At 36.6% G+C, this 16,454-nt stretch overlaps 2 protein-coding genes across 17 annotated transcripts in view; one reads left to right on the top strand and one right to left on the bottom strand.

The window, feature by feature from the left end:
* LOC144973701 (set1/Ash2 histone methyltransferase complex subunit ASH2-like) overlaps positions 1–16,454 on the top strand; it is a 119,135-nt gene that overhangs the window by 33,798 nt on the left and 68,883 nt on the right. The gene's annotated exons all lie outside the window — the stretch shown is intronic.
* Positions 1–16,454, bottom strand: part of LOC144973699 (uncharacterized) — a 71,197-nt gene that overhangs the window by 13,532 nt on the left and 41,211 nt on the right. For 7 of the 15 annotated variants that reach the window (XM_078916504.1, XM_078916502.1, XM_078916511.1 and 4 more), the window contains 2 exons: positions 5,318–5,453; positions 1,897–2,475 (listed from right to left, as the gene is read on the bottom strand). In XM_078916504.1, coding sequence (XP_078772630.1) covers positions 1,897–2,090 — 194 coding nt within the window. In that variant the 5' untranslated portion in view covers positions 2,091–2,475; positions 5,318–5,453. Of the gene's footprint in view, positions 1–1,896; positions 2,476–5,317; positions 5,454–10,031; positions 10,237–16,454 lie in introns of those variants that run through there. The other 8 variants (XM_078916508.1, XM_078916514.1, XM_078916506.1 and 5 more) reach the window with 4 other exon arrangements.

The raw sequence follows: 16,454 nt of genomic DNA, 5'->3' as shown, positions 1-16,454 counted from the left end.
ATTTTGGATGGATGAAGTTGCCAGCAACCAAATCACTTGTTCCAACCAGAGTGCCAAGCAACACACCGAGTGTACCGCCCGAGTTCTTAGAGACTATTCAATGCGGATGTTCTTCTGAACAACCTTGTGGATCATCAAAATGTGGCTGTGTTGCCGCGCAGCTTCCATGCACAATATTTTGTAAATGCCATGATCGTGAGTGCTGTCAAAATCGCCTTTATCAAGCTGCTTCCGTGTCAAGCGATGAGTCAAGTGACAAAGACATTGATGATGAGTGATTTAGTTTACCAGAGATACATGTCAGATATGCCGAAAATTGTCATTCTATTTTTTGTCCTTCAGTAAATATCAATGTAAAAAATCAAAGGCGAAGAAAACTAAAGACTCAAAACAAGGCACGGTCTTTCTATATGGAGACTCTCTCCGTGTTTTTGTGTGATCTGACACCTTTTCCACACAAAATGTCAATTTTGATTATCCCAATTATACTTTCACCGCTGTAGGAAATTTAAATACCAACAAATAGCATAAATAACATAAATTCTGTATTGGTCTTGTTAAGGCCTTCAATTTGATACCAAACACGGCTATATTTTGGGTCATTTTACGAGACCATCTTGGCAGTGACCTTGACCTTTTGGATAGTTAAATTGCTAATAACTTGTCAACTATTCGGCCAATTTTTTAAACAGAAGTATTTTTGTAATTGATTTGACTAAATCTTTCATTCTGTATAATATAAAATGATTTTTGAGGATTTTTAAAAATGACCTTTTCGTGACCTTTGTGACGTAATTTCTCAAAATGCTCAATGTGCTCAGGGCAGCACTATTCAGACATTTAATCTTGAGATGTTCAACTTTGATAAAATGCACAAAAAAATTTGGCGGACGCTTTTTTTGGGTTATGGTTAAAATCATGATTTGGCAACCAGACTAAAAACCCACGGGAAGAAGAAGAAGAGGAGATTATTGTGTTTCACCTTCCGTAATTGAAGCCAAAAATGACGAAACAGTTTAAAACTGCTAGAATACGTTACTCACATTATTGCAACGAACCGATGAGAAAGAGTTGTTTATTATATCGGTCGCTATTGGATGGAAAAGTCTGGGTTCAAATCCAAGCGGACAAACTCATGACATCGAAAGCTTGGTGCTTTTTGAGCGTACAAAGTTTGGCTATGTGGTCTAGTGGTATGACACTCGCTTTCGGATCGGAAGGTCCTGGGTTCGAGCCTCGCGCTCGGCGCATAGTTGAGTCCTTGGAAAAGGCTCTTTACTCAGCTCTTTACTCACATTCTCTCACCGTACTCAGGTGTAAAATGAGTACCTAGCCGTTAACAGCGTCGTCTTTGTCCGAAAAATTGTAATATCGCCCAACAGGCGTTATGTTCCGTCCTACATGTTAAATGTTGCTGTTGACCAGGGACCCCTTGTAAAGCGCTTTGAGCACATTTAGTTGATATTGCGCTATATAAAGCTCAATTATTTTTTAAAAGAAGAAGTGCCCAACGATTGGAACAACTTCAATGCTGGTGCGTTTGAACAATATTGAGGTATTTAATGTGTCATAAAACCTGTCAGAAAAGTACTATCATAACTATTCTTTAAAGCTAGAGGTGCCTAAATGAATCAGTAAAATGGAGAGAAAAATAAAGTGAGTAAATGTGACTCATATAAGGAAACAACACAAAACAAATTTACATATTTGTGTTTGTGTTTTTTGTCTCCTGACGAAGGCCAAGGGCCGAAACGTTGTTTGTTTTGTGTTGTTCCCTTATATATGAGTCACATCTACTCACTTTATTTTTCTCTCCACATAACTTTTCTTTTATTCGGCCGTAAAATAGAATACACGTAAATCACTTTAAATTAGCATTAAAATAATTCAGCTTACCTTCTGTTGACGCTGTCGTTGTCTTGAGAATGGTCTTCAACTGTTATGGTGGGTTTGTTGTTGCCGGATGTGGCCTTTGGTGACGGTGTGGGTTCCTTTGGCGGGGCGGCCGTGGGCGCATTGTTCTTTTTGTCCCCTTTCTTCTTCTTGTCCCCCTTTTTCTTCTTTCGGAAGCAGCTCAGGAAAACCGACATGTTGATGGTTCTTGTTGTTTTCTGGAGTAACTAGGTACTTAATTTACTCTTACAACCGTACAGACACTGGTTGCAACGAAATTATAAATGACAAGTGTTGATTTTGAAAAAAAAACGTTTGTAGCTTTTGTTTCAGTCCTTTTTAAAATGTTTTATTTTGGCCTTTGAAGTAGTTCTGACAAATCAACTGCAGGATGCCACTTCTGTCATTAGCAGACTTTGCTTTCGACAGATAGCGTAAAGAGATGACATAATGGTGATGATGAAGGTAATAATAATGGTGACGTTGACTTCAACGGTGACGATGATGATAAAGAATTATTATTATTATTATTATTGTGTCATTTACAACTGTTTATTGTTCTTGTCCAAGCGGGGAATGAACCTGCACGTACACAGTGGAAGCAATACGATTACGTATTATCAATTAATTAAGTGATAATTATGGCAATCACATCAAAACGCTTCACACATCATTAACTCACTCAACCCTAACACCGACTATATCCGTAGTTTACCCAGGGTTACTTTTACCCCATTCCTATAATTTATTACATTTTTATGAGACAAATTATAGGCGTAGTATAGTATCAAAGCGAATGTTTCTAGTTTTTACATGTTAAAGGGAGTTGAATACAACTATCTCTGCACATGGTTATTTTAAATACATTTTTTTTCCAATTTTGAAAAGAGCAAAAATCTCTAGGCTTGAATGGGTTAACATTGACGGCACATCAGTTGGATTTTAGATCCAATAGAACTCAGTACAACTCACTTTGACTTTTTACTTCCGCCCCACCCCCTTTTTTCTCCGCCGTCTGACGATAATGATACTTTTCTACACGCTAGATTACGGTGGCTGCTTGTATGACCTTAAAGTGGTGTTAAACTCCTATAACAAGCGAACAAATGAACTTTATTATCCTTTTAAATTTTTTTTGTTCCCAGTAAGAATTAAATGGCGCTCTTGGCACTTCTCGGTCTTATCAACAACTGAAACGTACTTTGTTAAAAAAAATTTTTAAAAGTTGTCTTGTGTTTCCTTGTTGTTCAAGTCCAAAACAAGCGTTAGGAAAATAAGTATTATTTGTAAAAGCGAGCTGTTTTTATTTATTTGTTTATTTATTTATTTATTTGTTTATTTATTTATCTTTTGTTCACTACATTTCCAGGTAATTATTTTAACACAAAATGATAAATACTTACAAGTCTTATATTCCTGTTATGCATTCTGAATATTTTGAATATTCTATTGTGTATGTGTGTATGTGTATGTGTGTGTGTATGTGTTAATGTCAATGTCTGCGTTTGTGTGTGGACGGACGGACGAGTGTTGCTGTGTTTGTATGTAGGTACATGTGTTTAATTGTAATAATTATTAATGACCGAAACGGAAAGGCATACTTCAATCCTTACGCACATGTAATTGTAATTGTGTCAAGAATTTCACCGTGAGCCAATCCTGCTTACACTACACAGTCTCGTCCATATTTAGATCTACTAACACACACACACACACACACACACACACACACACACACACACACACACTCCCTAACGATATTATTATGTTGGTTACTATTATTATATTATATTGGTTTTCGTGATATCGAGTTGAATCTGTAGTTAAATAAATACTTAGAACAGCGTGTAAATATAATCTAATTCCTTCGGCTACGTGGTCTTGTGGTATGACACTCGGAAGGTCCTGGGTTCGACCCTCGCTCGGCGCATAGTTGAGTCCTTGGAAAAGGCTCTTTACTCACATTCTCTCACCGTACTCAGGTGTAAAATGAGTACCTGGCCGTTTCGGTATCGTTGTCCGAAAAATTTTAATATCGCCTAACAGGCGGCATGTCCCGTCCTACATGTTAAATGTTGCTGTTGACCAGGGACCCAATGAAGGCGCTTTGTGCACATTTAGTGGATGTTGCGCTATATAAAGCTCTATTAAAAAGAATAATTAACGATATTATTGTGTTGGTTACTATTATATTATATTGGTTTTCGTGATATCGAGTTGAATCTGTAGTTAAATACTTAGAACAGCGTGTAAATATAATCTTATTCCTTCACGCTTTTACTTAAATTAAATTAAATCAAATTGAGCTTTATATAGCGCTATATCCACTAAATATGCTCAAAGCGCTTTACAAGGGGTCCCTGGTCAACAGCAACATTTAACACGTAGGACGGGACATAACGCCTGTCAGGCGATATTACAATTTTTAGGACAAAGATAACGCTGTTAACGGCCAGGTACTCATTTTACACCTAAGTACGGTGAGAGAATATGAGTAAAGAGCCTTTTCCAAGGATTCAACTATGCGCCGAGTGCGAGGCTCGAACCCAGTACCTTCCGATCCGAAAGCGAGTGTCATACCACAAGACCACATAGCCGCACTTACTGTCCATCTACGAAAGTACTTAAGTCACAGTAAGTCAGCCTTGAAAAAATGGAGGTTAACATTTAGATTATGCTATATATAGAATAGAATAGACAAAAGATAACATTGCAGTATTGAGATAAGTGACTTAGATTGTGTGTATAGATAGAACGAAGATGACGTCACTCAGGTCTTTGTTATTGTTTTTTTTTTTTTTTTGACATCCACGTTTATGAGTAATTCTCACTAAACTGTATTAACCAGACTATAAAAGGTCATGGTTACACATGGTTTTGTGTGTTTATCCGTTATACTTCCGGATGGCAATGTTGCGAGCTTCTTAACCAAGCGCATACTATCTATAGGGGGAAGCGTGGCTCAGCGATACGGTCTTTGCTTCGTACCCGAAAGGTACCGAGTTCGATCGCGAAAGAATCCAAATAATATTATGATAAAAATGGCGTCTAAGTAACTTGAAGAATACTATTTATTTTATAACACGGGGTATCTAGCACATTGAATTGTCCTTAAAACTCGCCAGTACTCTTCAACAGTCGTAACGTCACTTCCTTCCTAATGACGCATGGTAACTTAGTAACACTGGCTCTAAACTATCGGAACAATGGCGGACGCCCGTATGAAATATTTCTCCGGCGAGCATAAAGGGTATCCAGAGGAAACAAAAACCCATAAATTTGATCATGTTTTGACTTTTACACATTCTGATCACAAGGCATGCATATGAAAAGTTCTAGCCAGCATGAAAAATAAAAAGTAATGATTTTCTTTGTTTAGAACCAAGATGGCCGCCGTGACATCAGACTATTGAATCGTATTTACCGAGTCCTGTCCCTGGTAGTTGAGAAATCTCCCCCTCCTCCTTTCCAACAACTTACTCCAGCGAATAAATGAATGGATATTATTATAATGATTATAATCCAGTAGGCCTAACGCTCTGATCTCTCTCCGATGATTTCTGGATGAAGAAAAAGAAAAAAAAAAAAAAGAAGAAAACGATAATAGTTGATAGACATTGTTGATGTTTAGTTTCCAGTATAGTTGTAGAGATTTTATCTAGATAGATAGCTTGATACATGACGCGAATAGATAGGAATTGAAACTGAAACGAACAAGCTTCTATCTAATTCGATGTAGTTGAATTTTTTAAAGGGAGTAAGATTTGAATGTGTGAATGTTTAAAAAAATGCCACATATGAATGGAATGAATGAATGAATGAATGAATGGATAAATAAATGAATAAATGAATGAATGAATGAACGAATGAATGGATAAATAAATGAATGAATGAATGAATGAATAAATGAATGGATGAATGAATAAATGAATGAAACGAATGAAATGAATGAATGAATGAATGAATGATAAATGAATGAATGAACAAACGAATAAATGAATGGATAAACGAATAAGTGAATGATAAATGAATGAATGAATGATGAATGAATGATGAATGAATGAATGAACAAACGAATGAATGAATGAATGATAAATGAATGAATGAATGAATGAATGAATGAATGAATGAATGAATGAATGAAAATAGTGATGCTTATATATAGAAAAACAAGAATAATAATTATTCTCAAAAGATTGCAATGAAATGTTTGTACACAATGTCTCCACCTCCATTTTCACATGCTGTCAGCTAATAGGGGCTGTTTAAAATACACACAATCAACATTTTCTTCCGGGTTTAGGACTCTTTCAATCCCAGACGAACCGTCATGTTTTTTTTTTTGGTTTTTTTTTTTTTTCAGTTTGATAATGTTTGTGGTGGTGGTGGTGGTGGTGGTGGTGGTGGTAATGGTGGCCGCAGGAATGAAAATGGTGATGATGATGAATACAAAACTGATGTTGGTAATGATGACGGTAATGATGATGATTATAGTGATGATTATGATAATAATAATGATGATGATGATGATGATGCCGTAAAATCTATAACATTGTAGGAGATTGCTTTGCACTCATTGATGAACGTTAACACTATCGTTAGGCTCGGTTAATTCAACGTTTAAACAACTAGTCTTCGTTTTATAGGTCCATAATTACGTTAAGACAAACTGGCATTATCACCTGAACGAATAACCTTAGTGGATGGAGTAACGAAAGCCCCGAGTGAGCAAGGATTAAAGTTATTCCTTTGTGTGTATGAAAAGTTGTACATAGTTACAAGTTATAAACGAAAATGAATATAATATAACAACTTCACAAAAGAATAAAATACCAAACACGGAACGTTTCGGGCTCAAAACCCTTTTTCAGCCAACAACTAACAACAATGCATTTATACATTACTAAAACACCAGATCGACGGCATGATTGTTTGTGTGTGTGTGTGTGTGCGTATGTATGTGAGTATATATGTGTGTGTATGTGTGTGTGTGTTTGAAAAGAGAGAAACGTTTGCTGATAACAAAACAAAAAACAAAACAAAAAAATGGTGGATGGCTAAACAAAGTTAATTCTAAAAACAACTAAAATAAAACAAAACATTCTAGGAACTTGGTAACTGGTAGTACAACTAAAGTAAAACAAAATATTCTAGGAACTTGGTAACCGGTAGTACAACAACTAAAGTAAAACAAAACATTCTAGGAACTTGGTAACCGGTAGTACAACAACTAAAGTAAAACAAAACATTCTAGGAACTTGGTAACTTGGTACAACAACTAAATTAAAACAAAACATTCTAGGAACTTGGTAACAGGTGGTACAACAACTAAAGTAAAACAAAACATTCTAGGAACTTGGTAACTGGTGGTACAACAACTAAAGTAAAACAAAACATTCTAGGAACTTGGTAACTGGTAGTACAACTAAAGTAAAACAAAACATTCTAGGAACTTGGTAACTGGTAGTACAAATAAAGTAAAACAAAACATTCTAGGAACTTGGTAACTGGTAGTACAACTAAAGTAAAACAAAACATTCTAGGAACTTGGTAACCGGTGGTAAAACAACTAAAGTAAAACAAAACATTCTAGGAACTTGGTAACTGGTAGTACAAATAAAGTAAAACAAAACATTCTAGGAACTTGGTAACTGGTAGTACAACTAAAGTAAAACAAAACATTCTAGGAACTTGGTAACTGGTAGTACAAATAAAGTAAAACAAAACATTCTAGGAACTTGGTAACTGGTAGTACAACTAAAGTAAAACAAAACATTCTAGGAACTTGGTAACTGGTAGTACAACAACTAAAGTAAAACAAAACATTCTAGGAACTTGGTAACTGGTGGTACAACAACTAAAGTAAAACAAAACATTCTAGGAACTTGGTAACTGGTAGTACAACAACTAAAGTAAAACAAAACATTCTAGGAACTTGGTAACTGGTGGTACAACAACTAAAGTAAAACAAAACATTCTAGGAACTTGGTAACTGGTAGTACAACTAAAGTAAAACAAAACATTCTAGGAACTTGGTAACTGGTGGTACAACAACTAAAGTAAAACAAAACATTCTAGGAACTTGGTAACAGGTAGTACAACAACTAAAGTAAAACAAAACATTCTAGGAACTTGGTAACTGGTGGTACAACAACTAAAGTAAAACAAAACATTCTAGGAACTTGGTAACTGGTAGTACAACTAAAGTAAAACAAAACATTCTAGGAACTTGGTTCTTGGTAGTAAAACAACTAAAGTAAAACAAAACATTCTAGGAACTTGGTAACTGGTAGTAAAACAACTAAAGTAAAACAAAACATTCTAGGAACTTGGTAACTGGTAGTACAACAACTAAAGTAAAACAAAACATTCTAGGAACTTGGTAACTAGTAGTACAACAACTAAAGTAAAACAAAACATTCTAGGAACTTGGTAACAGGTGGTACAACAACTAAAGTAAAACAAAACATTCTAGGAACTTGGTAACTGGTAGTACAACTAAAGTAAAACAAAACATTCTAGGAACTTGGTAACTGGTAGTAAAACAACTAAAGTAAAACAAAACATTCTAGGAACTTGGTAACTGGTAGTAAAACAACTAAAGTAAAACAAAACATTCTAGGAACTTGGTAACCGGTAGTAAAACAACTAAAGTAAAACAAAACATTCTAGGAACTTGGTAACTGGTAGTACAACAACTAAAGTAAAACAAAACATTCTAGGAACTTGGTAACTGGTAGTACAACAACTAAAGTAAAACAAAACATTCTAGGAACTTGGTAACAGGTGGTACAACAACTAAAGTAAAACAAAACATTCTAGGAACTTGGTAACCGGTAGTACAACTAAAGTAAAACAAAACATTCTAGGAACTTGGTAACCGGTAGTACAACTAAAGTAAAACAAAACATTCTAGGAACTTGGTAACAGGTGGTACAACAACTAAAGTAAAACAAAACATTCTAGGAACTTGGTAACAGGTGGTACAACAACTAAAGTAAAACAAAACATTCTAGGAACTTGGTAACCGGTAGTACAACTAAAGTAAAACAAAACATTCTAGGAACTTGGTAACCGGTAGTACAACTAAAGTAAAACAAAACATTCTAGGAACTTGGTAACAGGTAGTAAAACAACTAAAGTAAAACAAAACATTCTAGGAACTTGGTAACTGGTAGTACAACTAAAGTAAAACAAAACATTCTAGGAACTTGGTAACAGGTGGTACAACAACTAAAGTAAAACAAAACATTCTAGGAACTTGGTAACGGTAGTACAACTAAAGTAAAACAAAACATTCTAGGAACTTGGTAACCGGTAGTACAACTAAAGTAAAACAAAACATTCTAGGAACTTGGTAACAGGTAGTAAAACAACTAAAGTAAAACAAAACATTCTAGGAACTTGGTAACCGGTGGTAAAACAACTAAAGTAAAACAAAACATTCTAGGAACTTGGTAACCGGTAGTACAACTAAAGTAAAACAAAACATTCTAGGAACTTGGTAACAGTGGTACAACAACTAAAGTAAAACAAAACATTCTAGGAACTTGGTAACAGGTAGTAAAACAACTAAAGTAAAACAAAACATTCTAGGAACTTGGTAACCGGTAGTACAACTAAAGTAAAACAAAACATTCTAGGAACTTGGTAACAGGTGGTACAACAACTAAAGTAAAACAAAACATTCTAGGAACTTGGTAACCGGTAGTACAACTAAAGTAAAACAAAACATTCTAGGAACTTGGTAACTGGTAGTACAACAACTAAAGTAAAACAAAACATTCTAGGAACTTGGTAACAGGTGGTACAACAACTAAAGTAAAACAAAACATTCTAGGAACTTGGTAACAGGTGGTACAACAACTAAAGTAAAACAAAACATTCTAGGAACTTGGTAACCGGTAGTACAACAACTAAAGTAAAACAAAACATTCTAGGAACTTGGTAACCGGTAGTACAACAACTAAAGTAAAACAAAATATTCTAGGAACTTGGTAACTGGTAGTACAACAACTAAAGTAAAACAAAACATTCTAGGAACTTGGTAACCGGTAGTAAAATGAAAGAATAATGAAGGTGGCACTTCAAAAAATTTGCTGTATTCCGACTTAATTTAAATACAAAAATCACCGTACCTTTTTCAGCTGCCTGTTTCATCTATCATAAAGTCAGCTAAGAAGAAGGTTTGTTCTTCATCTTTGTTAAATTTCATTGAAAACACACAGTAAAACGAGTTGATACCGAAATTAGCTGTTAATCTCTATTGTAATCTACAGGGTTGTGTGTTCCCAACCTCGATACTTGAGGCGTCTGATTCGAAAAACAAAAGTGCGTTATCATTCACTATTAATTCTGTCTCAACACCTTCATGAGTCATACACATTCTCTCTCTCTCTCTCTCTCTCTCTCTCTCTCTCTCTCTCGCTCTTTCTCTCTCTCTCTCTCTCTCTCTCTCTCTCGCTCTTTCTCTCTCTCTCTCTCTCTCTCGCTCTTTCTTTCTCTCTCTCTCTCTCTCTCTCTCTCTCGCTCTTTCTTTCTCTCTCTCTCTCTCTCTCTCTCGCTCTTTCTTTCTCTCTCTCTCTCTCTCTCTCTCTCTCGCTCTTTCTCTCTCTCTCTCTCTCTCTCTCTCTCTCTCTCTCTCTCTCAAGCTGTATGTGATTCGTGTTAATTTTTAATTGAGCTTTTATATAGAGCAATGTCCACCAAACGTGCGCAAAGCGCTTTACAAGGAGTCCCTGGCCATGAGCAACATTTAACATCTAGGACATGACGCCTGTTAGGCGATATTACAATTTTTTTCCGGACAGAGAAATGCTGGTAACGGCCAGGTACTCAATTTACACCTGAGTACGTGTGAGAGAATGTGAGTAAAGAGCCTTTTCCAAGGACTCAACTATGCGCCGAGCGAGGATCGAATCCAGGACCTTCCGATCCGAAAGCGAGTGTCATACTACTGGACCACATAGCCGCACACGTGTGTATATGCGATCAATAATACAATTATTACGTATCAGCGCTCCTCCTCTTCCCCCCCCCCCCCACCTTTTTATTTTTTTTTTTTTTTTTGCTTCTCTCATATTCCGTTTTTTGCATGTATTGTTGTCTTACACTTACATAGGTGGGGGCGTTTGTTTGCACCTTACGTTTGCCTTTGCATTCATTTTCTTTTGACGTGGGCGTTTAAAAAAATAGGATTTATATTATATTTCAAACTAGACATGACTTGGAACGCGTCTTTTATTTTGCATTTAAAAAATCATTGAAATATTTCATTTTGACTTACTATGTCAATAAAGTATGTACATCTAGATCTCTATATCGCGTAATTTCAGTTTTCATCCTGCTTAACGCACTTCATGGTGTTTAATATGTTTGGGTTCTTTTCTTATTGTTCAACATTGAATTGTAATTTGCACCTGCACTTTTCTATGAAATGATCTCGATTGGTTACAATCAGCTAATTTATAAAAAACCAAAAAAACCTTGAGCTTTATATAGCGCAATATCGACTAATGTGCTCAAAGTACTTTACAAGGGGATCCCTGGTCAACAGCAACATTTAAAATGTAGGACAGGACATGCCGCCTGTTAGGCGATATTACAATTTTTCGGACAAAGACAACGCTGTTAGCGGCCAGGTACTCATGTTACACCTGAGTACGGTGAGAGAATGTGAGTAAAGAGCCTTTTCCAAGGACTCAACTATGCGCCGAGCGCGAGGCTCGAACCCAGGACCTTCCGATCCGAAAGCGAGTGTCATACCACAAGAACACAAAGCCGCATTTATGACGCTAAATGTGGTGTCAGCTCACAACATTGCCATCCGGAAGTATGACGGACCAACACACAAAACTCTTGTGTAACCATGAAGTTTTATAGTCTGGATAAATAATACGGTTTAGTGAGAATTACTCATAAACGTGGATGGCAAAAAATAATAACAGAGACTCGATTTACATCAACTTCATTCTATCTATAGATAGAATGCGCTTGGCCAAGGAGTTCACAACATTGCCATCCAGAAGTATAACGGACCAACACACAAACTCTGTGTAACCATGAACTTTTATAGTCTGGTTAATACAGTTTAGTGAGAACAACTCACAAACGCGGATGGCAAAAACAATAACAAAGGCCTGAGTGACGTCATCTTCGAACTATCTCTAAACGCTCAAGGTTACACATAGTTTTAGTGTGCTGGTACCTGATATCATATCCGGCTGGCGGATGTTACACGTCTTAAATATGAACTCGTAACATCAATGCACAAACGTGTATGAAGCATTACCAGCTTACAACATAATAATATTACAAAAACATTATCGTTCGCGAGATATTTTATTATCTAGATAGCTGGTGATTACATCTCCGGATAGCTGAAAACGACAGCGAATAATATAGAAATGTCAAGACAACCTCATTCTTAAGTATAGATAGAATGCGCTTGGCCAAGGAGTTCACAACATTGCCATCCGGAAGTATAACGGACCAACACACAAACTCTGTGTAACCATGAACTTTTATAGTCTGGTTAATACAGTTTAGTGAGAACAACTCACAAACGCGGATGGCAAAAACAATAACAAAGGCCTGAGTGACGTCATCTGCATACTATCTATAGATAGAATGAAGATGACGTCACTCAGGTCTTTGTTATTGCTTTTTGCCATCCGCGTTTATGAGTAGTTCTCACTAAAAGGTATCAACCAGACAATAAACGTTTAAGGTTACACATACTTTTGTGTGTTGGTCCGTTATACTTCCGGGTGGCAATGTTGTGAGCTTCTTAGCCATGCGCAGACTATCTATAAAGATAATGGACTTGCTACTCTAAATCTAAATATGATGGCTCATTGTAAAACGGACAAAAGTAACATTGCGTTATCTTATGCGATGTAATCTATCTAGTTGGTAATTTATATTAAATTGAGCTTTTATATTATAGAGCACTATCCACCAAATGTGCTCAAAGCGCTTTACAAAGGGGTCCCTGACCAACACGTAGCATGTAGAACGAATCATGAAGCCTGTAAGGCGACATTACAATTTTTTTTTCTGACAGAGACAACTCTGTCAACGGCCAGTTACTCATTTTACACCTGAGTACGGTGAGAGAATGTGATTAAAGAGCCTTTTCCAAGGACTCAATTATGCGCATACTATCTATAGATCGCTCCCATTCCATGTGGAAACCGAGGTCACAAGAAAATTGATGATTTTTGCGAATATCCTCAGTCTCCTCGGCGTAATATTATCTCGTTACTGTGTTGTTGTTACCATCAGCCTGTTCTGAAATGAAGTCTGTGAATCTCATAAATTAATACAATCTAACGCGTGTTTGTTTGTACACGTGCGACTGGGTATGATGAGCATCGTGTGTCTGTCTGTCTGTGTGTGTGTGTGTGTGTGTGTGTGTGTACGTGTGTGTGTGTGTTAAGTCTGTGTGTGAATTCATGTGCTTGAGGAGCTAAAGGATGTATTATTATTATTATTATTATTATTATTATTATTATTATTATTATTATTATTATTATTATTATTATTATTATTATTATTATTATTGTTGTTGTTGTTGTCCTGTTGTTGTTGTTGTTGTTGTTAATAATAGACTAGCATCCTATGCAAAGGGTAGCAAGCTATTTCTATTGACCGTCTCACGCTACAGAAACCGGGATAAACTCACAGCTCATAACATGATCAGATTTATAATGGGTTTTTTTCTCCTCTGGATACGCTTTTATGCTCGTCGGAGAAGTACTTCATAAGGGCGTCCGCCATTGTTCCGATAGTTTAGAGCCAGTTACTAAGTTACCATGCGTCATTACGAGGGAAGTGACGTCACTGTTGAGAAGAGTAATATTATTACTCTGTTTACATTAGATGTGTATATGGCATTTTATTTGTCCTATGATGTGTAGTCGTCTATCTACCATCTACATGTCATTATTATTATTATCCTTGATTGGCAGGTACGGTAATGTTAGGAAAACACAGATCTTATTTTATATTAGCGTAAGAAGGATACATATACCTGTAACTTTAACTGATTCCCCCCCCCCCCCCCCCCCCTTTCAATTAGACTTCTAGTTTTCATAAATCTTATTTAAAAAATCTAGTTTTTACGTCAATATCTGGATATCAGGATTAACAAAAATTTGAGCTTTTATAAAGAGCAATATCCACTGAACGGGCTCAAAGCGCTTTACAACGGGCCCCTGACCAACAGCAACATTTAACATGTAGGACAAGACATGTCGCCTGTTAGGCGATATTACAATTTTTTTTTCTCCGACAGAGACAACGCTGTTAATGGCTCATTTTACACCTGAGTACGGTGAGAGAATGTGAGTAAAGAGCCTTTTCCAAGGACAACTATGCGCCGAGCGCGAGGCTCGAACCCAGGACCTTCCAATCCGAAAGCGAGTGTCATACCACAAGACCACACAACCGCACAAAACAATGTGTAGTAAACCTTAAATGTTTATAGTCTGATTTATACAATAAAATGAGAACTACTTATACAAATGGCTGGCTAAAAAAGAGCCGAGTGACGTCAGTTTCGTTCTTTCTATCTTATTATCTATATTGACATTTCATACGAGTATGTAATACAAGATTAAGGATAATCTGTTTGTCCACTTTAGATTTACCTTTCATTTTACATGTTTTGCTCCCCCCCCCCCCTCCCCCCTTTTATCTTGTTCGTAATGATAAGCGTCATTCATAGAATACATACATAACACATTGCGATTTGAATTCCTCTGATCGCTGAGAGAACACCCACTATTCAAATGAAATGGATTTTAAAGTAAATAATTGTATTATTTCAATCTCGTCTCATTCTCATGTCAAATAAGCAGGTATATGTCTCGGCAACTCCTTTATTTACTATATTATTATAACTGCTGAATGTTTCGTAAAAAAAATAAAAAATAAAAGAAATAAATTGAGTTTTTATATAGCGCAATATCCATTAAATGTGCTCAAAGCGCTTTACAATAGAGTCCCTGGCCAGCAGCAACATTTAATATTTAGGACGGGACAACGCCTGTTAGGCGAAGCTACATTTTTTTTGGTACAAAGACAACGCTGCTAACAGGTACTCATTTTACACCTGAGTGCGGTGATAGAATGTGAGTAAAGAGCCTTCTCCTATGACTCAACTATGCGCCGAGCGAGGCTCGAACCCAGGACCTTCCGATCCGAAAGCGAGTGTCATACCACAAGACCACACAGCCGCACAACTGCTTCGTAAAAAGAAAAAGGAAAAATAAATTAAGAATTGTGACAAAACAGGGGGCCGCGTGGCTCAGCGGTACGGTCTTTGCTTCGTACCCAAAAGGTACCGAGTTCGACTACCAGCCTCGTTGTGTGGCCTTGAGCAAGCCACCTCGCCCTACCTTACTTTGCGGCGCTGCACTGCGGCTGACGCCTGGGTTATTCCCAAGGGGAAATTTTTCTTTATGGTCTATTCCAAGAGAAGACTGGAATAAATCACGCGTCAGCCGCAGTGCAGCGCCGCAAAGTGAGCCAGGGCTATGTGACTTGCTCAAGGCCAACACAACTAAACGGGTGGTCGAACTCGGTACCTTATGGCTACGAAGCAAAGACCGTACCGCTGAGCCACCTGCGCCCCCATACCAGTCAATCTACAACTGGCTCCCAAACTGCCATCGCGACTCTGTGTAGAATTAATGTAGGCCTACATAATTATTATCTTAATCATTCACTGAATCAGATCTCTCTAGATAAAATGCAGGGTTTTTATTTTGTTTTGGTTTTATTAATTAAATTTTTGTTTAAAGACATGAGATATCAAAGCTGTTTTGATAGATGAATTATAAAATTCTCTCTGAAAAAAAAGAAAGAAAGAAAAAAAAGAAGAGAGATAGGTAGATAGATATATATATATATATATATATAATATATATATATATATATATATATATATATATATATATAGAGAGAGAGAGAGAGAGAGAGAGAGAGAGAGATAGAGATAGATAGATAGATAGTAAGAGAGAGAGAGAGATAGATAGATAGATAGATAGTAAGAGAGAGAGATAGAGAGAGAGAGAGATAGAGATAGATAGATAGATAGTAAGAGAGAGAGAGAAAGATAGATAGATAGATAGATAGAGAGAGAGAGAGAGAGAGAGAGAGAGAGAGAGAGAGAGAGAGAGAGAGAGAGAGAGAGAGAGAGAGAGAATAAAAATAGATCAAAGCCCCCTGTATCAAATTATGGAGATAATGTCGCTTCTTGCATGGGCAACCTAAGAACAGACAGGCCCAAAATCCAATGTAATAACAACAACAACAACAACAACTACTACTACTACTACTACTACTACTACTACTACTACTACTACTACTACTACTACTACTACTACTACTACTACTACTGCTGCTGCTGCTGCTGCTACTACTACTGCTGCCGCTGCTGCTAATGCTACTACTACTACTACTACTACTACTACTACTACTACTACTACTACTACTACTACTACTACTACTACTACTATTACTACTCTTACAACAACAACAACAACAACAATAAT

The sequence above is a fragment of the Berghia stephanieae genome, chromosome 5 (genome assembly GCF_034508935.2).
Source record: "Berghia stephanieae isolate SIO BIC M18660-M18661 chromosome 5, UCSD_Bste_1.3, whole genome shotgun sequence".
In the NCBI taxonomy this organism is placed as follows: domain Eukaryota; kingdom Metazoa; phylum Mollusca; class Gastropoda; order Nudibranchia; family Aeolidiidae; genus Berghia; species Berghia stephanieae.
This window is presented reverse-complemented; position numbering and strand designations above follow the sequence as displayed.